At 34.9% G+C, this 25,907-nt stretch overlaps 1 protein-coding gene across 1 annotated transcript in view; it reads left to right on the top strand.

Annotated features, from left to right (window-relative positions):
- The window catches only part of CNTLN (centlein), a 262,849-nt gene that overhangs the window by 208,147 nt on the left and 28,795 nt on the right, over window positions 1-25,907 (top strand). Inside the window, exons 17-21 of the mRNA XM_034987908.1 lie at window positions 14,189-14,380; window positions 20,763-20,860; window positions 22,414-22,540; window positions 23,973-24,110; window positions 24,901-25,086. Coding sequence (XP_034843799.1) covers window positions 14,189-14,380; window positions 20,763-20,860; window positions 22,414-22,540; window positions 23,973-24,110; window positions 24,901-25,086 — 741 coding nt within the window. The remainder of the gene's footprint in view (window positions 1-14,188; window positions 14,381-20,762; window positions 20,861-22,413; window positions 22,541-23,972; window positions 24,111-24,900; window positions 25,087-25,907) is intronic.

The following is a 25,907-nucleotide window of genomic DNA, read 5'->3' as shown; positions in this document are numbered from 1 at the left end:
TGTTACGTGATTTTTACGACAATGAAAAACCCGAAGACAGTATTTTGATACAATTAAATAACTGTTCATGATAAAATTCTCTTAGTAAACTGGATACAACAGAGAACTTTCTTATTCTGTTAAAAAGGTATGTACCAAAAACCTGAAACAGCCATCATACTTAATGGTGGAAGTAAAAACCATTCCTTTTACCATCAGGAGAAAGACATTTATGTCTGCTATCATTGCTTGTCTTAACATGTTGTATTAGAGAGCACAGGCACTAAGAAAAAGAAATGAAAGAAGTGTTAGAGATGAAGAAGCAAAAGTATCAGTTTCAAACACTGTGCTGTCTGCACAGACTCTTAAGACAAATTAATAATAGATTTCAGCAAGATTGCTGGATATGAAGTCAATATATGCTAAGATGATGATATTTGTATGTACCAGCAATCAACAGAATATGCAGTCTTCAAAAAGAAATATTATTTAAGTAATAGCAGGAATTATACGGTATCCAGGAATGGAAGACACATCCCAACTTCAGTGATGTTAAAATCTGAAAAGGGAATGTCTTAAAATCACTCTATATGTGTTTGGGAAATACACATATATGTATTAAAAGTATAAAGAAATGTAAGGCAATGATAAACACCAAAGGTGTTCAGATAGTGATTATTTCTGGTGAGTTAGAGGAGATTAGGTTCATAGTCTTCAACTCTGTTGGCAATACAGTGTCTTTGTTGAATGGTTGGTACATGAGTGAGTGTTCATTGTATTTTTCTTTGTGTATCTACTGCATAGTTGATATGTATCATAAAAATGAAGAAACCTATCAGTGTCATTATTCCAGAGAAAGAATGGTGGAGGTAGAACACATTTTTGCAGTAAGATAATAAATTTGGGGGAGTATCTTATATATGGACAGAAGAGGAATCAGAAGTAAGCGAGTACTGTGATACAGAAACAAGGGAGGGAAAATTTGTTATGAGCAAAAGAGAAGAGTTGTTTCACAGTGTAGGATGCTATAGAGGAATTAAAGATAGAATAACAAGGAAGAGCTTGTTGGATTTTTCTTAGAAGGTTTTATTAGCAGAATTCTCTTGATAGCAAATATCAGAAACTCAAACTAATATAAGGAAAAAAAAAAAAAAAGCTCACCAAATCAAAGGACGAACTGCAGAGAATAGCCTTGGGAAGAGTAGTGGTACCTGAAACCAGACACCTATATCTTCAGTGTTAATCCTTATCTCACAGCTCTTCTCTCTGACCATCTTTTTCATGTGTCCCTGGCCATATGGTGACATCCTTATAGCTTAGACCCCAGAAAAGAAAGGGATTTCTCTTTCTTATCTTTCGATCTTTCTTTGATTTACATGATTTATAAATTTCTGGCCCACAGGAAAAAATATACTTTGTTTATATGTAATTTTTGGTTAGGATTTAGGTTCATTTCATTATATGCATATTTTTCATCTATAGGAGTAACTGGGAGGAAATTTAAAAGTCATGCAGGATACAGGGCAGTTTCTGTTGGGCAGGACTGATGTACACATTCTGCTATATCTGGTGCTCCTATGAGCTCTCACCCATTTCAATGCCACTCTAATTTCCAAAATACATATCTAAGTCCGAGGAATTCTTTGAGAACTACTGTTACAGGAGGAAAGCAGAGAAACCAGGTCAATTAATAAAAATTAATTTGAGTTCTTTTACTCCAGACTACCCTCTTCCTAAAGATCGATATGAATCAGAATATTTCACATAGCACAAATTTATTGAGTGATTACTCTGTTAGGTTAAGGCTTACTGTTTGAAAGAGTATGATAAACAGAAGACAGTTCTAGATAGAAAATGGAGTGAAGGATGATGGAAGAAGTTCCTGTGTGAAATTTTTGTGTTTAAAAAAACTTTTTTTTTTAAAAAAGAGCTTTTTAATGAAACCTCTGAGAAATACCTTGTATAATATCATTTAAATCCAAGCTTTGTAAATCTTCTTTCCTCCTTTAAAAGAAAGTTCTACTTTATGCCATGATTTTTTTTAGTAATTTTCACATATGTTAGTTTTTGATTTAAAAAAAAAAAATCCCATTTTAAATGTTATAAGTAACCCTTTATCTTATCAGGTCCAAAGTTTGCAAAAACCATTCTTTTAAAGAAATGTCCATACTTTTACTCTCTTAAATCTTATGAAACTTACAAAGGAGATAGAGAAAACATTAAGTTGTTTCTCTTGAGAATTTTAATAAGGTATATTTATAAATGTAATCAAAATCATATGAATACTTAGTATTACTGCTATTAAATTTGTAATGAGTTGTAGGATTTTTGAAATTCCCCAACTGACTTTCATCCAAGTAATTTGTTTTCAGAGCTTATAATGTAGTACAACTGAGGAAATACATGCCGAAATCAAATACATTGACCATCTCAGTTAAAAATTTCAATAAGTATTAAGATGCTATTCACATTTAGCATATACTTAAGAAATGTATATCCTTTTACTAGTTCGAATGTATAAAGTTGGGGCTAGAAATGATGATCTTAAACTTTTGGATTTATTTCCCCAGAAGTCAGTAACATTTCATTTAGATAATGCACTATTTCTATGAATTGATTCCAATGTTACATAAATAAATTTAATGTTGATATACATGTATTTTAGCAGCTTACTAATTGAAAATGCTTTTATCTTTTGAAAATGTAAATTATAGAAATGTATCCTGGTCTATTATAAATTTTTTTAAATCAAAGATTATTTTTAGGAATATCAATGCCTTTTAAAGTTGATATAAAGTATTATGAGCAATTTTTAATTATCTAGATTCTCACTTCCAGTTAGTAACAATACTATACGTATTAGTTTCTTTAAGCCTCTTCACAAAGGCCTTTTGTGCAGTACAATACAGTACAATAAGTAAATCACCCTACTAGAATGGAAAAACAATCAAATAAAAGTATTGAAATCTGTTGTGTAGGAAAACCAAGTTTAATTAAAGGAGAATGAGGCAATCTTCATGAGACTTCTGCAGGTATTCTAGAATATGATAGCCTCTGTTCCTAATAACTCAGTCATTATCTATAACTTCACTTAAAATTTTGTGGCTGTTCTTTACTTAGATAGAGTATTAATATCACCCTGAAATACTAGCTATTATTTTTGGTGATTTGGGAAGGGTTTTTTTTTTTTCCTTTTCTTCATTGTTTGAGTAGTTTAACTGGGGTGGATTCCTTTCCCCCTGCCCCCTTACACCTTATGTAACTGAAATAAATATTGACAAAAGAGGTAGAGGAAGACTAGAATTGAGGAGAATAGGTATATATAGGACAAGTGAGGAATAGATACTTCTGTGTTGAATTAGCTGAGTTTAAGCAGTGGAAAGCAGAAATAGAGTGAAAAAAAAGTTTAGAAAGACAGCGCTCAGTTTCTTCTTTAGAATGGCATATGTATTGCCATTCTCTCTCATTTCCTCTTGGGGAAGGGAATCAGAATGGGAATGCATTGCACCGTCCTTGGTGGCCATTAGTAAGCATGCCATGGCCATGTGCATATCAAGTGTCTAGGAGGGCTGGAACTGGTCTGGTAATATTGCCATATGAACATTGAGAAATTCTTACAGTAGCAATGATGATGAATTGTTCTGGATATGCTTTTTGTTCTGAATATCTGTCTCTGAATTTCATACTTGGTATGTAAATTTTGAAGGGGCATTTATTTTAGTAACTATAATAGAGGATTGGAAATAACAACAAACCTATAGTTGAGCTCCTCTTACTGTGAATAAATCAAATATTGATTGTTTTCCCACAAATATTGGAAAGTCAATTTTATTAGTTAATTTTCCAAATTTCATATATAATACATTTTTACTGAACCTTTTTCCATAGTTTTGGGGGCAGAAGTTTAAGTGATGTGGTTTAACTTCCATCCAGTTAAAAGTCATTAGTTTAGTTATTCCGATTATTTTGAAACACATATATTGCTGTTATCACTTAGATTAATATTTACTACAAATGCCCCTCACATCAAAACTATTAGTACAAATTAAAGGGTACATGTTAAATGTTTTCAGTATTTGGGGCTGTTTTGAGAAAAGTATCAATAAACTGTTTTAAATGATTTGGCTTTTGTAATAGTGCTGATTTTCATTTTGAGAAATCGTATTCAAACATATTTATGAAATTATTTAATTGGGCATCACTTAGAACCCACATCACAAAGTGTAAGGGCATTGAATTAATTTTACTTCCTGTAAATGTTACTGAAAGTAGCGTATCTCTTATCCATATGCAGATATCCATACTTCTTTGATAGAAGCTAATTTGAACACATCAGGACAGATTGGCATTTCCAGTACCATAAAAAACGGCTTTGTTAATTGCAAACCATATTTAGTATGACCTTATAACAAAGTAGCACCTTAAGTGTCATGCTTTGTCTTTAATGTGCACACTGGAGCTACGTTCATCTGTACTAGACAACTGCACTTCATGAAAAGAGTTTTTTTCTTGATAGGCAATTAGCAGTAATTAGGAAGATTCACCTCAATAAGATGTCAACATGAGATTGTTTTAAAAAGTTGAATGTCAGTGACTTAAAAAGAAAGTTCTGACACATACGTATGGCATGTGAAACATGAGATGTTAATTTAACTTTTCTGCTTATTATTCATGCACAATATTATTTTGTCATTCAGACACTACACTGACAGAGTGTAAAGGGTGTTAAAATAGTGCTGCTAGAATAAAAAGAGAATTAATCTTCCATTGGCCAATTAGCCAAAGGGTAGTTAAGGGTCTCTAAAGGCTACTGAAGTCTAACTACTAGCAAAAGCATTGGTAAAAAGTCCTCTATATTACCTTCATTTGCTTGACATTTTGTGAAACATACTGTAGGCTTTTAATAACTGCATTTGTCAGAAAATAGTTTATAAATGAGTGATGTAATAACTCAGTGCATTTTTCACAAGAAGTTTTGTTACATAAATAATTCCATCTCTGCCTGAGATCTTTGTTCTTTTTTTTTTTTTTTTGGTTGGTGGTTTTAATTTTTAATTCTTTTTCCTGAAGATCTCAAATATCATCACAAAGAAAAACTCATGTTTTCAATTTATAACACTTGTTACTAACTTGAAGGAGTTATTAATCTGAACTATCTTTTTAGATAAGTACTTATATGGAAAATACTAATAACCTAGAAACCCATGTAATTTTCTTTGTAGCTCATATAATGTTTTAATTAAGTGACTGTGCTTTTAGTCTTCTAAATGGACAATACAGAATTTTATTTCCTTCAGTTTTTTTTTCTTGTAGAAGAATACCAATAGTCCCTGACTTACCTTGTTCCCAGTTATGATGATGTGAAAGCTATATGCATTCCACAGAAATCATACTTTGAATTTTGGTTTTTGATCTTTTCCTGGGCTAGTGATATATGGTCCAGTCCTGTCTATGATGCTGGGCAGGGAAGCAGCTGTAGCTCCCAGTCAGCCATGCGATCGTGAGGGTGAACAACCGATGCACTTATAGTCATTCTGTATCCATACAGTCATTCTCTTTTTCACTTTCAATACAGTATTTAATGAATTACTTGAGATATGAACACTTTATTATAAAACAGGCCTTGTGTTTGATGATGTTGCCCAATTGTAGGTTTATGTACGTGTCCTGAGCACATTTAAGGCATGTGAGGCTAAACTCTGATGTTCGGTAGGTTAGGTGTATTAAATGCATTTTTGGCTTATAATATATTTAACTTATGATGAGTTTGTCAGGATGTAACCCCATCATAAGTCAAGAGAGACCTGTATTCCCATTGAAAGAATATTGATTTTATTTACAGGAAGGAGAAAGAACATTAAGATCATGGTGACTTTCTAGGAGGTACTTGCCTATAGAATTTATGTAGGTATTATTCAACTAGAATTTTCTCTCTGGTCTTTTTTGCTTTAATTCTGGTAACAAAATTACTATGTAATAATTTTTAAAAGTTATAATAGTAAGATTCTTAAATTGCTGCCACTGCTTAAGTGTGGACCAGAATAATCTGATTGTGAGATATAAATCAATTTATTTGTGTATTCAACATGAAATAACATCATTCCATACTCTCAGTCCTATGTAGAATTTAAGATGAAAGATTTGGGTGAAGTAATTGGAAACAGACAATTGCCATTGAATGATTGTTTTTCCTTACTTTGACTGTCAAGGCCTTTGGGTTTCACAAGGAGAAAGAAAAATCAGAGACTCCACTATTGTTAGAGATAAGAGCTAACCCTCACTTTTTACTCGTTTTATTGACTGACCTTTTCCAATATTTGACATCTAACCTTTTCCCTAGGATGAACTGGAAAGAATCCTCCCACCAACTATTTTTTCCAGAGGCTTCTCAGAAACCCTGCTCCTGTGACCCATTCAGCCTCATGTTAGGCTGGATTTTCTAGAATTTCCATGTGTCTACATTTCAGATCCCACTATCCCAACTAAAACTGTTTTCTGAAGTTTTTAGATAGTTCATTACTTTCAGTTTCCAATCTAGTGGTGAAAAACACGGGGAGAACTGAACAGTGTTTTTCAGTGCTATAAAGTGATTCCTGTCCAGCAAAAAACATTAGGTAAGAATCAGTCTCTTGGGGCACCTGGGTAGCTCAGTTGGTTAAGCATCTGACTTCAGCTCAGGTCTTGATCTCAGGATCCTGGGATCGAGCCCCACGTTGAGCCCCATGTCGAGCCCTGCATTGGGCTCCCCATCGGGCTCCATGCTCAGTGGGGGGTCCAGTTGTCCCTCTGCCCCTCCCCCCACTCATTCTCTCTCTCTCTCTCAAATAAATAAATAAAATCTTAAAAAAAAAAAAGAATCAGGGGCGCCTGGGTGGCTCAGTCGGTTAAGCGACTGCCTTCGGCTCAGGTCATGATCCTGGAGTCCCTGGATCGAGTCCCGCATCGGGCTCCCTGCTCGGCAGGGAGCCTGCTTCTCCCTCGGACCCTCCCCCCTCTCATGTGCTCTCCCTCTCTCTCATTCTGTCTCAAATAAATAAATTTAAAAAAAAAAAAAAAAGAATCAGAAGAGTTGTGCCACCCTGTCCTTTTCCCTGGAGTGCTGCTCCTAAACTAGTGAATACTCACAAGTGTTTTCTTTTCCTGTGCCACGACTAGCATCATATCCATTAAATAGTCAGATGTTGAATATTTTATTCTTTGGTGACATCAAGATTAAAGTTACTCTAAAAATACATTATTTTGGGGAGTGATTAGGGAAATGATTCTTTCAATTCTGATTTTTTTTTTTCTACGCCCTTTGCTTCATTTCACTTGGACTCTAGGATATTTTCCATGGGCCCAGTTTTAGTTTTTCTGATAATTCATTCTTGAATATTAAAATGTTTACCAAGGCTCCCTGCTGGAATAGAGAGCCTCCCTCCTGTCAGGATTGCCCTCAGTTTACTCACCAGTCTTTGAGCAGATACCTTCTCTAGAGTAAAAGCTGGAAAGCAAGGTGGCTGTAGATCTAGCTGTAGCCTTTAATGTTACGCCTAGCTTCTAGGAAACACCTGACAAAACAGACCAGGAGGGATGCATGGAAGGAAACTGGCTGTAACAGCACTTACCAGGTGGGATGTGCAGGCAGTAACATTCCCATTAGTTCCCTGTTTCGTTTCTTCATAGCGCTTACTGTCATTTATTGTTGTATATTTCTAGGGTTTAGACTGGTCGCTACCTGAAGGCAAGGATTGTCACTTTTTTTTTTATCATTGAAAACAGAGCTACGACAGTTACTACTATGCTGTGTGTATTTAAAAAAATAAATGCTGAGTCAGTTCCGAGTCAGTTCCGAGTCTAGACATTCCCTATCGAAGTCTTCCAGAAAATGTTAAGTTCCGAGTCTAGACATTCCCTATCGAAATCTTCCAGAAAATGTTAAGTTCCGAGTCTAGACATTCCCTATCGAAGTCTTCCAGAAAATGTTAAGTTCCGAGTCTAGACATTGCCTATCGAAATCTTCCAGAAAATGTTAAGTTGGGGCCCAGAATAAAAGAAATGTATTTCTTGAATAAACTGAGTGAACTATCATATATGAGAACAAGGGAGAGTCTGTCAAGAGAGCCTTATTCACCTGGGTCATGGGGTTCCACAGTTACTGATGAGAGCAGCAAAAGGAAGCTTCTGGTCTTAGGCTTTTGCTTGGCAATTAAACTGTAAGATGCAGATCTAGAGGCAGTTTATATTTCTAGCAGAGAAAATGAGATCATTTTTAAGGCAGTTGAAGACATAAAATTAACACAAAATTATGGATAAAGAGAAAATTAAATCCGAATGAGGATGTTATGCAAACTCTACGGGGCTCAGGATACTTGCCCAAAGTGGGGCAGGGTGGCAATAAGAGAACAAGGTTTAAGAAAGAGGCTTTTTTTTTTTTTTTAAGATTTTATTTATTTATTTGAGAGAGAGAGAGAGAATGAGAGACAGAGAGCATGAGAGGAAGGAGGGTCAGAGGGAGAAACACACTCCCTGCCAAGCAGGGAGCCCGACGTGGGACTCCATCCCGGGACTCCAGGATCATGACCTGAGCCGAAGGCAGTCGCCCAACCAACTGAGCCACCTAGGCGCCCGAAAGAGGCTTATTTTTTAAAAATGGGGATTCAACATTAGTTTTCCATGCTATGTAACAAATTAGCACAAACTTAGTAGCTTAGAAACAACATATCCATTCATTACATCACGGTTTCCATGGGTGATGAGTCTGGCACAGCTTAGTGAGACCCTGTTCTCAGAGTATCACAAGGCTGTGTTATCACAGAATGTCACATTAGTGTGTCTTCCAGGCTGGCTTCCTTTCCGGAGCTTAGGCTTTTCTTCCAAGCTCATGTGTTTGTTGGAAAAATTCCGTTCCTTGTGATTATAGGACTGAGGTCCCGGTTTCCTTGTTGACTGCCAGTCAAGGACCATTCTCAGTTCCTGAGGCCTTCCTTAGGTTCCTGTCTTATTAACCCCTCCACAGTCCTCTCATAAGATGGCCACTTACTTCTTCAAGGCCAGCAGGAGAATCTCTCTGACCTCAGGGGAGCCCCTGGATTTCTTATAAAGGCCTCACCTGATTAGGTCAGGACCAGCCATCATAATTTTGCTTTTGATTAACTCAAAGTCAGGTGATTAGGGACCATAATTTAAAGAATGCCTTTTGCATATAACATAAATAATACAATCATGGGAGTGATAGCTTATTATGTTCGCAGGTCTCACCCACATACAAGGGGAGGGTATTTTACAGGGTGTGGGTCATTGGGGGTCATCTGAGGATTCTGCCTACGCCAGAGCTCCTTACTGAAGAATGAATTCTCCAATATATTTTGTTTCTTCTTACAGTTGCTTAGAGGGTTCTTTCCTTCTCAGAGACTTATGCTTCTTTAATGTTCTATTTAAATAAATAATAACTAGGGTCTAGTTTTAAACTTTTATAGTGTTAAGTTCTACTTTATAAACTTTGGTTAGAATAATTGACTACACATAAATCAATACAAATCTCAGTACTTATTCTCAGTGAAGTCAACTTTTAAATTGAAATAGACTTTTAAAAGATTGGTATATCTTTTAAGGGAGGAATTTTCTGTATATGTTTATATATATACTTAATATTTTATATATATCACGAAGTTTTTTTTTTTTAAATCCAGGTTCTCTTTAAGGGAGGAATTTTCTGTATATGTTTATATATATACTTAATATTTTATGTATGTCACAAAGTTTTTTTAAAATCCAGGTTCTCAGCCTTTAAGGTATTTCTCATACACTTTATGGTAGCATTTACCGCAAGATAGTGCTAACAATAATGCTGTAAATTTAAAATTTACCAAGTGCTATCATAATTCTTTAAAAAAATTCTGCCCTCAAAATGACCTTTGCTAGGTAGACAAACATCATCTCTGTTTTTAAATGAGGAAACAATGTCAAGTGCTAATTAGCATCATACTCAACTGGTAAGCAGTAAATCCAAAGCTAAAATCTAGAAATTATGACTCTCCATGTGTTTTATTATTATTTATGGTTTTAATATAAATGACATATATTTTAAATGTTTGGAGATGGTAAAGTAATAATATAGAGATAGGATCATGCTTTTGATAAAAAAGAAAAGCAACAATTTTAAGGATAATCTTAATTTATTGGTAAATTTTAAGCATACTCTCTTTCTAACAAGGTCACCACAAGTAGTCTCACATGCCAAGCCAAGTGTACACAAAAGAAAGTTATTTATACTTCTTGTCTTATCTGTAGCATTTCTCAAATAAGAAATAGGATGTTTAAACTGAGAAAAGTTAGTAATAAGGCCATCATTATTTGTCCAAAATTCTAAGGGATAAAGGACTCCAACCTGATGGAATATATGATTTGTTTATTTCTTCTATTTCAACACATGGCCCTGTAGCTTTTCTTTTTCTTTTTTTTTTTTTTTTTAAAGATTTTATTTATTTATTTGACAGAGAGAGATAGCAACAGCAGGAACACAAGCAGGGGGAGTGAGAGAGGGAGAAGCAGGCTTCCCGCCAAGCAGGGAGCCCGATGCGGGGCTCGATCCCAGGACCCTGGGATCATGACCTGAGCCGAAGGCAGACGCTTAACGACTGAGCCACCCAGGCGCCCCTGGCCCTGTAGCTTTTCTGGGCATGTATAATTATATTGGAAGTACATTTTAAAGATTTTAGATTTTAAATATTGGTTAATTAAAATATGTTTTATATTTTAATAAATTACAAGTCATGTGATTTACAGTTTCCATAATTTCAGTGTTTTTTCATTTAATAAATTTTTATACTGTCAGATTAACGTTAAAATCTACTATGCATGTCTTTTAGAGAACTATATTTATTGGCTTGGTCTTTCCTCCGTGAAGGATTTATTTATAGTGTTAGGATCTGCCACTGTGGAAGGAATAGACAGAAATGTAATGTCATACAAGTTTAACAAATGAGAGAAGCTACCGGGACTATTCGTAGGAAGAAAAGAGCCTCATCAAAGTAGAGTTTTCTGTGTTGCCTGAGATTCCACATAGAATTGTAGCCATGAGTTATGTCATACCAAATTAAAATCTTAGAAAGTTTAATTTAGATGCATAGCATTCACTTCAGGATTGATAAATGCTCCAGTGCATACTACTTAAGTAAACACTGACAATATTACTTTACTAATAAAAGTGTATTTTAATTTATATAGTGATAAACTAATAGAAAGATTGTAAATATGAGCTGAAATCAATGTGTCTTCATAGCACCATCCATGCTACAAATAGGGAGATTTCAATTTTTGGAACCTTTTTTTTTTTTAATTATGCTCAGTTAGCCAGCATATAATACATCATAAGTTTTTGTTGTAGTATTCAATGATTCATTAGTTGCATATAACACCCAGTGCTCATCCCAACATGTGCCCTCCTTAATACCCATCACTCGGTTACCCCAACCCCCACCCCACTCCTTTTTTTTTATAAAGATTTTATTTATTTATTTGAGAGAGAGAGAGAGAGAAAGCACATGAGAGGGGGGAGGGTCAGAGGGAGAAGCAGACTCCCCGCCGAGCAGGGAGCCCGATGCGGAACTTGATCCCGGGACTCCAGGATCATGACCTGAGCCGAAGGCAGTCGCTTAACCAACTGAGCCACCCAGGCGCCCCCCCTCCCACTCCACTCCTATCTGTAACCCTCAGTTTGGTTCCCAGAGTCCAGAAGAGTCTCTCATGGTTTGTCTCCCTGTCTGATTTCTTCCCATTCAGTTTTCCCTTCCTTCCCTTGTAGTCCTCTGCTCTATTCCTTATGTTCCACATATGAGTGAAACCATATGATAATTGTCTTTCTCTGCTTGACCTATTTCACTTAGCATAATCCCGTCCAGTTCCCTCCATGTCAATGCAAATGGTTGGTATTCATCCTTTCTGATGACTGAGTAATATTCCATTGTATATATGTATCACATCTTTTTTATCCATTCATCTGTTAAAGGGCATCTTGGTTCCTTCCACAGTTTGTCTATTGTGCCTTTCTTTTGGTTCTTACTATACAGAAGACATTTTTTTAGACACCCTGGGGAAAAAGGCACAGTCCTCTCTCAAGGACTTATTAGGGTTCATGGTTGAAGAATAGACACAATGCTATGGGAGCTAAGGGAATGGAGAAGCTACTTGTTGAAGAAAAAGAAGAAGGGAAAGAACAGAAGGCTTCATAAAGGAGGAAATACTAAGCTGTTTTTTAAGCATGAGTGAAATTTCAGTGGAAGGAGATGCCAAGTATAGAGTCATTGATGTAGAAATGGCATATTTGGGGTATGGCAGGCAGGTTTGACTTCAGATGATGTCTGGCTGAAACACAAATTGAAGCTAAATCTTAGAGAGCCTTATGAAAACCACAAACATCTGAGCTTTATTCTACTGGGGTAAGAAACCCCCTGAAGGCCTTTTGAATGAGGGATTAAGAGGTCGGTGTTGTTTTAGAAAGTTATATAAAAGATGGTTTAAAAATAGGAAGGGTTGCAGGGAGGGGAAGGGCTTTTGCTGTGGTCTTGGTGGGATAGTGAGAGTCTTCATTAAGAAAGTGGCAGAGGGAGCGAATATGAGAAACATGACATAATTTATAGAACATGACATAATTTATAGAACGTGACAATATACAAGGAGGGAGATGGATTCAAGCTTGGAAGATAACTAGGAAGACTTTCAGGGTTAGGGAAATTATGAGTTTGCTTTTAGATATTAATTATTTAGGTAACTTTGGTACAATTCATGAATGAATATTTTCTGAAAATATATAGAACCACACCTTTAGATCATAAGTTCAAATATAGTCAAAGAGGGGCGCCTGTGTGGAGCAGCCAGTTAAGCTTCCAACTCTTGGTTTCTGCTCAGGTCTCAATCTCATCCATCATGGGATCCAACCCCTCAGGCTGCGCACTCAGCTGGAGTCTGCTTGGGATTCTCTCTCCTTTCCCTCTTCCCCTCCCCTGAGTGTGCATGCTCTCTTGCTCTCTCTCTCTCTCAAATAAATAAATCTTAAAAAAAATAAGTTCAAATATAATCAAAGAATTTTTCACCAAAACATACTTTTTATTCTACCAAAACATAATCTAATATCAAATATATCAAGCCGTAGTTTTGAATCCAATATCTGAACTATTCATACGTAACAGTATAGATATATATACACAAATACCTAGGCAATTATTGGTATAGTTCCTAAAAGTTGTGTTTAAATATAGCATTAATACTTAGATAACTTATTATGTCCCATATTTATATTACTGTATGTGTTGGCTACATCTTTTGCTGTTTCTCATTAGAATTTTTCACTAAGAAAGATTTTTGCCCCCTGAGAGATTTCAGTACCATTTTGTGTACTTGTTCCTCATGTTAAACTACCATATTATAAGCTTCTCTGGAATAATAAAATAGTACTGCAGTTATCCTCTTAAGGAGCTCTGAGTTGTTATGCCATTATAGCTTGGTGACATTCTGCTGACTGCAGATTGGTGAATGGGAAGGGTTGACGTTAAGACCATTTCTTTTACACTATTTCATAAAAACATTACCAGTATGTCTTTTAGTAAAATGTTGATGTCATTAAAAATTCAAATGTAAGGAGTTTGGTGCAGTTCTATGTGAACATTACAAAGAGGACTTGTCGACTATCAATCAGATGTGTAAGACTGAGCGAATTTGTTTGCACACTATTTATTTGAACTAAATCTCTAATAAGCCTCTTCTGCTAATTGGACTTAACATTTATGTTACTAAATGAGAAGCATTTTGGCTGCCATATAGGATGGTAAGACCTACCCAGTGGAATAAACAACTAACATCTGTTATCCTGTCCTGCTCCAGCTTGGCTTTTACCAGTCAAGTACATCAGTCCTGAAGTCAAGGTTATCAAATACGTGAATCTCTGGCTCAGCCATGTATATGTGAAGTCAAAGAAATAGCACATCTTGAGTGAAGACCAGCCAACCAAAAGATGCTGGGTACAGCCAGCCCATGTTGTTTTAACCTTTACAAGCACTACAACCTTAAGCAAAAACTCGGAGGCGTTATGATTTCTGTAAAGTTTTTATAATAACTATTTTTAGAATTAATTTCACTTTTTTCGTTAGCATTAGAATTTTATGCTCATAATTGTTAGGTTAAAAGTAATTACTTTTATAATACATTTATATTTATTTTCTTTTTAAAAAAGAAGCTAAATTTTGATTTGGCTGGGCTTCGGAGGGAAAAAGAAGACTTGCTGAGGAAATTGGAGTCCTCATCTGAAATCACAAGTTTGGCAGAAGAAGTTTCCCGGGTGATAGTTCCACGGATACAGGTCACATCACTTGGTCCTTCAAGGAGCATGGATTTGGAGATGAAGCAATTGCAGTGTAAATTAAAGGTGATTATAAATTTTATTAAACATGAAAACATATATTAAGTTAGTGAATCCTTAAAGACCTGTTTATATTGATTCTAATTTAATTCTACTAATAAGGGTAAATTATGGTATAAATAATCCAAAAGTTATTAATACTATATTTGGCCTCATCATTCTCTTTTAGCCTTGTAGTTTCTTATATGGTAACTCCTAACACTATTCTCTGAGAAAATGAGAAGACACCATGAAATCCTAATTTAGAAGGTGATAGAAACTGGCCATTGTCATTTCTCTTCCATTATTGAACTCCCCTCTACCCTCCATCCCTCCCTCCACTGCACAGAATTCCTTTCAAACTTTAGTGTATCAACATAAATAGAATTGCTTCCCTCTACACAGTTGCTACTATTTTGATTTGGTTGTTGTTGGATGGAGATGAGGAAGGACGAGGGAAATTATTGGGGGAGGGAGAAGCACAGAACAAAGGTGGTTGGTTTAATAGATTTTAGCAAGTTAAACCTGAGAATAAGAGTAAAAAGGGGTGTTCCTTTTCTTTGTAAAGAATACCGTCTAAGTCCAGTTGAAACTATCAACAACTTAAAAATAAGGCTGGCCTTAGTTTAAATAGAATTACCTTGTAAGAAACAGGATTTGTGATACTTAATTGGAAAGTTCATTTTCAAACTGTTTAACACAAGCTCATTTATTCCTCACGTATTTAATTATTTTGTTCGGTGGGTATTGCTAGCTGGCAGCTAAAAGGACAGTTTATGCGGGACCATCACTATAATGAGAGTCACTAGAAAGAAAGTTCTGGTTGGAAATGCACATAATACGTTAGGAATGGAGTAGCTATGACTTTTAAAAGAAAAAAAAGAAAAGGGTAGTAGAATATTGAATTATCAAATAGACTCAGTTGTTTTTAATTCAAAATATGATATGTGCTCTCTCCAATAGTATCTTTAAATGAAGGATTACTAAGAGGATAAAATAGGATAATGTTTAAAGTAAATGAGTGTATCATTACTTGAAAATATTTTGCTTTGTTAATAATAATCAGATATACACAGTGGCATTAATTTAGATATTTCCTGAATATCATCTTCAGAGTTTTTATGTGCAGAACTTGCCTCAACCTCTACATTTTATAAATTTAAATATCTTACATAATAGAAATATGAGAAAAAATAGTGGTGCAAGCTTTGGTGCATACATCTTTTCTTAAAATGCATTTGTTTGTGAAAAAGTGGACTAAAACTGACCATTTCAGTGTTAGGTTTCTGTACAGAAGATAAAATCATAGAGATATTCTTTGATCTTATCTATACCTACTACAGAGACTTTGATTCACAGTTCTGTGATTCCTCTTATACTTAAGTCTTCAGGCTCCTAATACAACTTTAGTTTTCACCAAGATAAAATAGAATGTTGGATCCAATAATACCTAATCTGACTTCTAAAATTTTTAAAGTGGTTAATAGCTTTACGTTGACTTATATTTTACTTACTTGGTTTTACTTACTATGAAATGGTCTAACATAATTTTTGGAAATAATAGACCCATATCAATATCTCTAGGTTGTTTACATTATGGTTTCCCATGGTGTAAGTTTGCACCCATATATAAATCTCTCTGCACTTTGGAGGAATGTGTGAGTCACAAAGATAAGACTATGAGAATGCCTGGAGCAATTTAGATGTACGTTTGAAGTGAAGTGTCCATATCTAGCTTGGAGTCCTAGGACACTGACCAGGCTACCTAGGGACAAAAAGGATAAATCTTGATCTTTGTCTTGTTTCATGTTTTAATATGTAAGTACCTTAGAAGACCAGTACCTTAAGATACATAATACCCTCTGCTACTACAAATTTTTGTTTTGATATTTGATTAGTTTGCTAGGTCTGCTCTAACAAAGTACCACAGACTGCGTGGCTTAAGTAATGGAAATTTTTTCCCTCATAGTTCTGGAGTCTCCAAGTCCAAGATCAAGGTATCCATAGGTAGTAGGTTCTCTCATTAGCTTCTAGATGGCCACCTTCTTCGCTGTGTCCTCACATGGTCATCCCTGAGTCTGTGTGATCTGTGTTTACGCTCGTTCTAATAAGATACCAGTCATATTGGGTGAAGGTCCAACCCGTATGACCTCATGTGACCTTAATTACCTCTTTAAAGGCCTTATCCAAATACAGTCACATTTTGAGGTACTGGGGTTAAGACTTCAACATATAAATTTTGAGGGGACACAATTCAACCCATGACAGGTATCAAATTGCTAACATAATAATTTTCCAAGAAATAACTTCTTTTCTAGTTGATGTTTTTATGCTTAATTAAGAAAAAACTGGTTAGATTTGAATATATTAACACAATGGAATATTATGCAGCCATCAAAAAATGAAATCTTCCCATTTGCAACAGCGTGGATGGAACTAGAGGGTATTAAGCTAAACGAATTAAGTCAATCAGAGGAAGACAAGTATCATATGATCTCACTGATATGAGGAATTCTTAATCTCAGGAAACAAACTGAGGGTTGCTGGAGTGGTGGGGGGTGGGAGGGATGGGGTGGCTGGGTGATGGACACTGGGGAGGGTATGTGCTATGGTGAGCGCTGTGAATTGTGTAAGACTGATGAATCACAGACCTGTACCTCTGAAACAAATACATTATATGTTAATTAAAAAATTTTTTTTAAAGATTTGAATATATTAAAGTTTACATACATCTTTTTTTATTTTAGCCAATTAATTTTAGGCTTTTCTGTGTAAATTCTTAGGTGTACCTCTGATACACATGGTACATTTAGTATCATTTGAGTGCTCATGTGTATTTTCTGTATCTTCATTTTTACCTACATTATGCATGTTTCCTCAAGGTACCCAACTTTATATAGATCAATAATCAAATATTTAGAGATGTACAAATTCCTTCCAGTGGATGGCATATACATATATATATATACAGATATATATATATGTTATTTATATTTAGTGTATTTGTAGTTGTTATTTATATAATTTGAATTGACTAGTACTTCAGTTTATATTTGTGATTCTTTGACTTCCTGATTGTTGAAAGCATTCCTTTGGTGTAGACCATGTTCTCTTCCAGTTTTCCAGGAGGTCAATAATGAAGCATTGTAGCTTTTAAACTACTGTTCCTTTATATGTAAACTATTGCCAGGCAGTTCTAAGTCCTTTAGAAATATTAACTCATTTAAACCTCATTTCTAGGGGCGCCTGGGTGTCTGAGACAGTTAAGCGTCTGCCTTCAGCTCAGGTCATGATCCTGGGGTCCTGGGATCGAGCCCCACATCGGGCTCCCTGCTCAGCGGGGAGTCTGCTTCTCCCTCTGCCTGCTGCTCCCCCTGCTTGTGCTCTCTCCCTCTCTCTCTCTCGAATAAATAAATCAAATCTTAAAAAACACCTTATTTCTGTCCTGTGAGATAAAGTCTATTACTCTATTTTACTGTTGAGAAAGCAGACACACAGGATAAACTAATTGTTCAAAATCAACTGAGCTACTAAGTGATAGAACCGAAATTAGAACTCAATCCATCTGACTTCAGAGTCCATGCCTTTACTCAGACACTCTGCAATTTAAAAAAAAATAAAATAAAATTTAATAAACTTAGACAGGAAAGCTCTAACCACGATGGATTCTTGCCATTGTGACATTTTTGAAATATGTGTTTTACTCCAGGTTTGAGGTCATGCTGCAGATAAGTATTGTATAGTAGAAATGGAAAATGTTAGAGGCCCTGGGTTTTGATCACTCTTTGTGCACTAACTTCTTATGGGACCAGACTGGAGGAAATAATTTCTCTGGAGGTCTAAAGCAGGGATACCCTTCTACCCACTTCATAAGGATTTTTAAGGATCAAATGAAATGGCTGTGAGATTTAGAAATTCTGGCAGAAGTATATATCAAGCTGGTGTTGTTTTATTTACTATAATTCAGTAATCCCTCAACTTTCCAGAAGTCAGACTTACAGCATTTTCAGTCCTAAAATAACAGCCTTAAGTCTAAAAACAGAAAGAATCAAACAACTACCTTAAAATCCACTTGATTTATTCCACTGAAGATACTGTCAGGCTTCATTTACTGCCTGTTATCTTTTATTTTAAATACAGCTGTAATAAGTCTATTTGTTAAACTTCTCAGCAGAAAATACCTCAGAAGCAACAGATTAGAACTAGCATATTCAAGGGCCAGATGATTGTTTTTAGGCAGGAACATGGATGGCAGAAGCGAGAAATTTTGACCAAGGGATTGACAAAGAGAAAAAGAAAATAAGAAAATGTTAAGGTGAAAATACAAAATGAGAAAAACAGCAGTTTGGGACCATTTAGAGTAGGGGTCAGTAGCCTTTTATATCATAATAGTTCCAAAAGCCATGACAATATAATGATATAGTGATGAAGATATAATACAGCAAGATAACATATATAATTAATACAGTGATAATATTTATAATGTCACTATACTGAAGTATCACTATTACAATGCTTAATGTACTATGGATGTTCATCTTTCTAAATGAGTGAACAATCATTCCAGAGAGAATTTAAGATTAATGATTAAAGCAAAAGCTTCAATTAGCTCCTAAATTCACTAGTGTGGAATATCTTATTCTAGCAATATATGTCAAATATGGTGGAAATTTAGATTGCATTACACAATCAAAAAATTTTTTTTTAACTTTTATTTATTTTTTTTCGAGAGAGCAAGAGAGAGAGAGATTGGGGAAGTGGGGAGCATTGGGAGAGGGAGAGAAAGAGAGTTTTAAGCAAGCTCCACTGCAGAACATGACATGGGACTCGATCCCACAACCCTGTGATCATGACCTGAGCTGAAATCAAGAGTCAGACACTTAACCAATGAGCCACCCAAAGGACCCCACTTAATCAAAATTTTTCACATTCAATACACTTGCCATGCTGACATAGTCTTGAATTTTTAAGAAAATTTACGTATTTATTGTAAAAATTAAAATTATTTCAAATTTTGCATTTACATATGCTATACCAGTGAGATATTTTAAAGTCTGACTAATGAATTTGACTCGTATTTACATGGTGTGATTAATGGTTTCATCTTTTCAAATTTACATTTTTTTAGTATGACATAGTCAAAGCTGGGAATAGTTTTAACAGAAATGATTGTAAATACTAGAAAGATTAGCAAAATAACTACTCCAAATATTTTTAAAGCTATCATATTTTATTCTATTTATATTAATTTAATATTTTAAAATTTTAGCAGATTAATTAATGTATGTTAACACTATCTTGTAGGTGGAGAAACTATAATATCGAAAACACTAGGTAATATCTCAGATTACATGTTCACTTGGAACTTGAGTCCAAATTAAAAGTTAGGGTTCCTGACACTCCAGTTCCTACCTCTGGCTCCTGGGCTGTGTAGTCAGCAAATACCACAAAGCTGTTCTGCTTTGACAAACTGATGTTGATGCATAGAGACTTTAATAATACTTAGTATTATTAATAAATTCAAGTAAGGAAGTATTGAGTATTAGTAAAATTCCCTATCAGTTATCTGTCCCTGTCTAAAAAATCTTAAAAAAAAGAGCAGCAGTTTATTGATTCTTGGGATCCAGTGGGTAGGACTGGGCAGTTCTTTGGCTTCTGTCTTCTGAGTTCTCTCCTGTGCCTGCATTCTTTTAACTCAAGGATTTATCTGGCCTGGAAGTTACAAGATAGCCTCACTCGCAGCCGGCAGTTGGTCTGCAGACCGTCTGCTCGGATACCCCCGTCCTCCTCCACATGGCCTTTCCTCTGTCTTCCCTGCAAGGTGATCCCAGGCAGCATTCCAAGAGGGCAAAAGTGCAAGCTGCAAGGGTTGAGGCCCAGATCTGGTACTTGCGTAATGTCATTTCTGCCACATTTTTTTTGGTCAAAGCAAATCATAGGCCAGGCCAGACTGAAAGGGATGGAAGATGAATCTCACCTCCTAATGGGAGGAGCTGCAGAGCATTTGTGACCATATTTGGTCTGTTACGGGGGTTCTTTGTAAACCCACCATTCATTTTAAGTGATCTTCTTAACCCATTAAAATACTAAATTAACCACATGCACAGTTACGTTTTACAAAGACAATCCATATTTCCCATACGTGTATTTTGGGTATGTACTTCTTACAGTTGTTATACAGTGGCATTCTTCTGTGGTTTTGGTATGTTATATGAAAATTTTAGTGTATCATAGTACTTCTATTAAAACATATGAAATAAAGCATTTAAAAATATTAAAATATCCTTTTAAATTATAACCATAATTTTGCAAACTTAATATACTCTTCATGAGAATGGCATTTATTTGTATGCTGCATTCCACCAAAGATTGAAAGGTGTATTTGATTTTATGTGTATTTTTAATCTAGAATGCAACTAATGAACTCACTAAACAGTCATCAAATGTGAAGTCTCTGAAATTTGAACTCCTAGCAAAAGAAGAACACATAAAGGAGATGCATGAAAAGTATGGTCTTGATATTTTTATCCATTGTATTTGGTGCCATCTAGTGGTAGTTAACTCTATTAACCATTGCACCCAAGAAACAATACCACATGTTCAAAATGAAGTTTTCCTTCCTTAGTTCATGTTTAAACCTCAATAAGATGAAAGTTTAAGGAATATTACCTATAAGCATGGTCGATGGCAAACGATTTGCAATTTTTTATTTAGAGTAAGAATATGTAAAGTTAGGTTTTCGTTCTTAAACATTTAACTTTGAATGTATATAAATTAATGACCTAAAGACTACAAGAATAAAAAAAAAATTAAAAACTAAAGACTACAAACAGAAAACTTAAGAATGTGGTAATTATTTGGCAGATATATATGTAGACTGATCTTTTATTGGATTTAATGCCTAACATTATAGAGCTAAGGTGGGAAAAAAGGAAAGTTTTGCTTTTCTCTAAAATAAAAGATCACGGAAGTTTGTACTTTATGTGTTTATTAACAAAAAGGGGATTGAAATGTTCTTTCTCACTGAATCAAAATGACTTCCTTTCTATATCTTTTATAGATACATTATTAGAGCTTAGGGGTGATAACATGTTTAGATAGAATTCCGGTCTGTTGTTGATAATTTGAGAAATCTATCTATATCTATATCTATAGATCTCGTGTACATACGCGTATACCACATTTAAGTGAAGATCACTTAGAAGTGATATTCACAGACGAAACGACTAGACTAAAAGATTGGTTAATTTTTTTAAACAAAGTATCTCCAGGTTTATTTATGAGCCTAAGAGGCAGTCTTGTTTACTATTTAAGAGTGAGGGCTCTAGAGAAACGTTCTTTGAATCCTGGCTTCTCGACCTGCTAGCTCTGCATCGCATACCATTTAATGGCATTCGCTCATAAAGTTCCTGTGAGGCTTGAATGAGTGCACGTGCAGCACTTGTAACAGAGCTCGGCACACAGCAAGCACGTGGCCAGTGTTGCCTGTTACTATTCGGTAGAACTGGGAGTAGGCACCTCAGCTGCCAGTTTATACACGCGATCCACGGAAGCCACGCTGATCGGTCAGTTAAATCGCAAGTGATATTAAAATAGAAGCTACCATGCCTAAGGTTATTGTGTTTCTATATGATGGTGTAAGATTTTTACATTTGTTTATTAATGTATAGAATTGTTTCCTATCAGTGTTAGGCTTGTTCATGATCTCCAAATATCAGTTTGATTTTTCTTAGCAATGCAAAAATATAAATATAGCAATTTTAATTTTTCATAAATTTTGTCAATCTTTCTCAGTTCTTCTATTTTTTATGTCCTAATGCATATATATAATACTATAATTACCAGTCACACTGGATTATAGATTTTATAAAAACTCAGAGTATTCATAGAGCAATATCTCATCTCATGCAATTATCTTATTTGCAATTAATATCAGATAGCATTTAAAAATTAACGGTAGGTATAACACTGGATAATATGTAAGATTATCATATAATCATATAATCACTGTTGAAGTATTTCCTGTCACTCTCAATAAAATGTCATTTTTCCCTTTCAAGGATGTCTCGAATGGAGAGGGATATAACCATGAAAAGACATTTGATAGAGGACTTGAAATTTCGACAGAAAGTAAATCTGGAAAGTAATGAGAGTATTAATGAAATGTTAGAAAATCTGGGAAAAAAGGTATTAACTTTTATGTTCTCTGACACTGAAAAAAAATCATTTCCCTCTTACGTTCTTGAGTATCCAATCTTATTAAATTTATAGAAAATATTCATAGAATATGTGTACTGTTATATAATTACATTACTTGCTCTGAAAGTACATTATTTGTTTTAAAATTCAAGACTCAAATCTCATACATAACATAGCCACACATTCTCTTTATATTTGTGAACATACCATGAGAAGATAATCGAATTTAAATTTAAAAACCTTCAATGTTTTGCAGTATATAATTACATTTTATTCAGCATTTTAAAGTTTATACAATTTAAAATTATTTTATTTGCTTTATTTAATTTACTAACATTTATAATGATCGAATGAAGCATATATTTTTAAATGAAAAAGGTGATAACTAATAACTACCAGAAGTTCTTTTAAAAAATGTACTTACCACAATTTTTTAAAAAGTGTACTTTTTCCTTCTCTACACTTAATTCAGTGTACTTAGGAAGAGAGTTGTATTTAATATCGTTGCATACCTGACCCCAAAGTAGAAATCAGCAATTTGCTGACTAAGAGATTTTTCGTGTTTTGTTTTGTTTTGTTTTGTTTTTTTAAAAAGGTGCTATTTGCACAACTCATAAAGGAGCTTGTGCTTTGGCATTCACTAAATGTTATCCACTCCAGAGAGAGCATCTCCCTTACTTTCCTTGTTGGAGATAAAAATGTAAGTAGCTGTTAGCTCAAATGGATTTAAGAGAGAAAATTTTACATGAGCAAGACAAATGCACATGGATTTTCTTTCTTTTTCTCCTCCACACACCCACATAAATTATAATTACTTCCTATAGGTTTTTTTTTTCAGTGTTATTTAAATATTGCTGATTTTTAAACTTTTATTCCAGATATAGTCTTAGAATCTTTGTATAAGTAATTATATATCTTTAGTGGTATTAAGCAAATAAAGAGAAACTATTTCTTCTTTCAGATGTATAGTAAATGTGTTGTATCACTTATTTAATTTTATCCTAAAAAGTACATGTTATATGGTTATAACTGAAAATTACCCATGACTTGGCTTGTTTAAGAATCAAAGACAACCATCCCCTGCTTAAGGAAGTTTAGGTTAGTAATTAAAGGAAACATAGTTAAAATTAGTACTGTATTATTAGGCAGATCACACATACCAGCATTCATCCCTTTTTGTGCATTTTTTGTTTTGTTATTGATTTAAGGATTTTGTCTCATTCATAATATGAGTACTACAAACCTTATACTTGAATTTATCATTTTTTTTAACTTCTTTTATTTAAATTTGATATCATTTATGAGAAAACAAATGAAATTAGACTTATTCATGACTTCGTTTTGGTTTCTGTTGAAACAGATCGAGTATACGACTAGGATGCCTTAACCAATAAGAGATACCTTTATGCTTTTACTGTAGGTGAAGACACTAACTGAAGAATGTTCCAACAAGAAGGTATCAATTGATTCACTAAAGCAGAGACTCAGTGTTGCTGTGAAAGAGAAGTCACATTATGAACAGATGTATCAAAAAACTAAAGAGGAATTAGAAAAAAAGGTATGCATTTTGGACATGTTAGCGTAGAAATGGAATATAACTGTATCTTTTTCATTTTTAAAGTTGTCATTTTTTTCTCCCCAAAACTATTATGAGAAACTTAATTGTTTCAGATAACAGCAAAGAACATTTCTATCTCTACATGAAACACTAAGAATTTGTTTAACATGAAAGGTAGTGCTATATTAGGGAAACAGATTTTGTGTCTTGATAATGTCTTTTAAATGAACACTATTGTTAAGAACTGGCCTAAGTGGAGGGACGCCTGGGTGGCTTAGTTGGTTAAGCGTCTGCCTTCGGCTCAGGTCATGATCTCAGGGTCCTGGGATCGAGCCCCACGTTGGGCTCCCTGCTCTGCGGGGAGCCTGCTTCTCCCTCTCCCTCTGCCTGCCGCTACCCCTGCTTGTGCTCTCTCTCTATCAAATAATAAAATCTTAAAAAAAAAAAAAAAAAGAACTGGCCTAAGTGGATATAAATTTTTCAGATCCACCTAACCTTATAAACTAATTAAATATTTCCATTTGGTCTTTTGGCCTAAAATAGCTTCCATGTCTTTAATGATTTATAATTCTTAAAAATATAAACTAACTTTGATGATAAATATATGAGAATATGTGCACAGGATATTTTATTGAAAATAAATGAAAACAACCATCCATTTTACCCAAATAAAAATAAATACATATAGAAAGAGAATCATGAAACCATTTCTTTACCTGACACGTATACCTGACTCTTCCAAATATGTTTGTGAATGATTTTTTGTTCTGTGATCACCGGTCTTTTGCAGGATGTCAAGCTTAGTCTCCTAGTATCAAAAGTAAGCGAGACTGAATCTGCAATGGCAGAGATTGAAACGGCAGCGTCTAAGCATCTTCAGGGATTAGCACTGCAAAGTGAGCAGGCCCTAGAAGGTGCACAGAAGAAGCTGGTGTTAGCCAGTGAGAAAGTGGAAGAGTTCACCATCTTTGTGAAGGTTTGAATTACTTGTAGTTTACTAACTGTACTTCAGGAGGAAGGTGGCCTCCTTGAGATGACGTGGGAACACTCTGAAGTTTCCTTCTGCTCTTTGAAACCACAGAGCATCTTTCCTACCCTACTTGCCTCATTGTTCAAAATTTGTCTAGAAAAGGTCTGGTCTTATAGTTTGAGTTTAAAATTTTCCACCCTATTTTTAATATTCTTAATGTCAATTCAGTTATGAAATTGTAATAATCATGTAATCAAGACAGGTTTTAAGATGAAAGACTTAAGTCATTTCCACTCTATTCTCCTTTTGAAAATCCAGCAAGAACAACCAGAAACTTGCCCCAGATTTATTGAAGCTCAGAGACATCTGAACCCCAGTCCATAGCATATTAGACATGGACTGGATAGAGGAATGGTAAATGACTTGGCAGAATAGAAGGAAGACAAATCAAAGTGCCTGCAAAGGCTGTACTGTCTAGAAATTATCCGCCAGCTGAAGAACCCCAGAGAGGCTCAGTAATTGGCTACACAAGGAACCACTAAGTGGGGGGGGAGGGGCGGATCCAGGGGGTTTGTTGCAAAGTCTTTATAAGGAGCTTCTTAGGCCTCTGGTCTGTGCTTTTGCCCCATATATTCAGACAGTATTCCTCCCCTAGCTCTTCTGGGAGAACCGAGGAGGAGGGGCTCTGGTTTCAGAGATACCAGGCACAAAGGACCAGGAATCTGGTGATTTCTCTGCTCCTTTAGTCCCACTGTGAGTTGTTTATACCTCTTTTTGGTGCCTTTTATTCTGCCTTGTATTATAGCTAGCAAATGGATCTCTTGCCA

The sequence above is a fragment of the Mirounga leonina genome, unplaced genomic scaffold, assembly GCF_011800145.1.
Source record: "Mirounga leonina isolate KUSES-001 unplaced genomic scaffold, KU_Mleo_1.0 Mir_447, whole genome shotgun sequence".
NCBI classification, from domain to species: Eukaryota; Metazoa; Chordata; class Mammalia; order Carnivora; family Phocidae; genus Mirounga; species Mirounga leonina.
The sequence above is the reverse complement of the archived record's forward strand: the minus strand, read 5'-3'. Positions and strand labels throughout refer to the sequence as shown.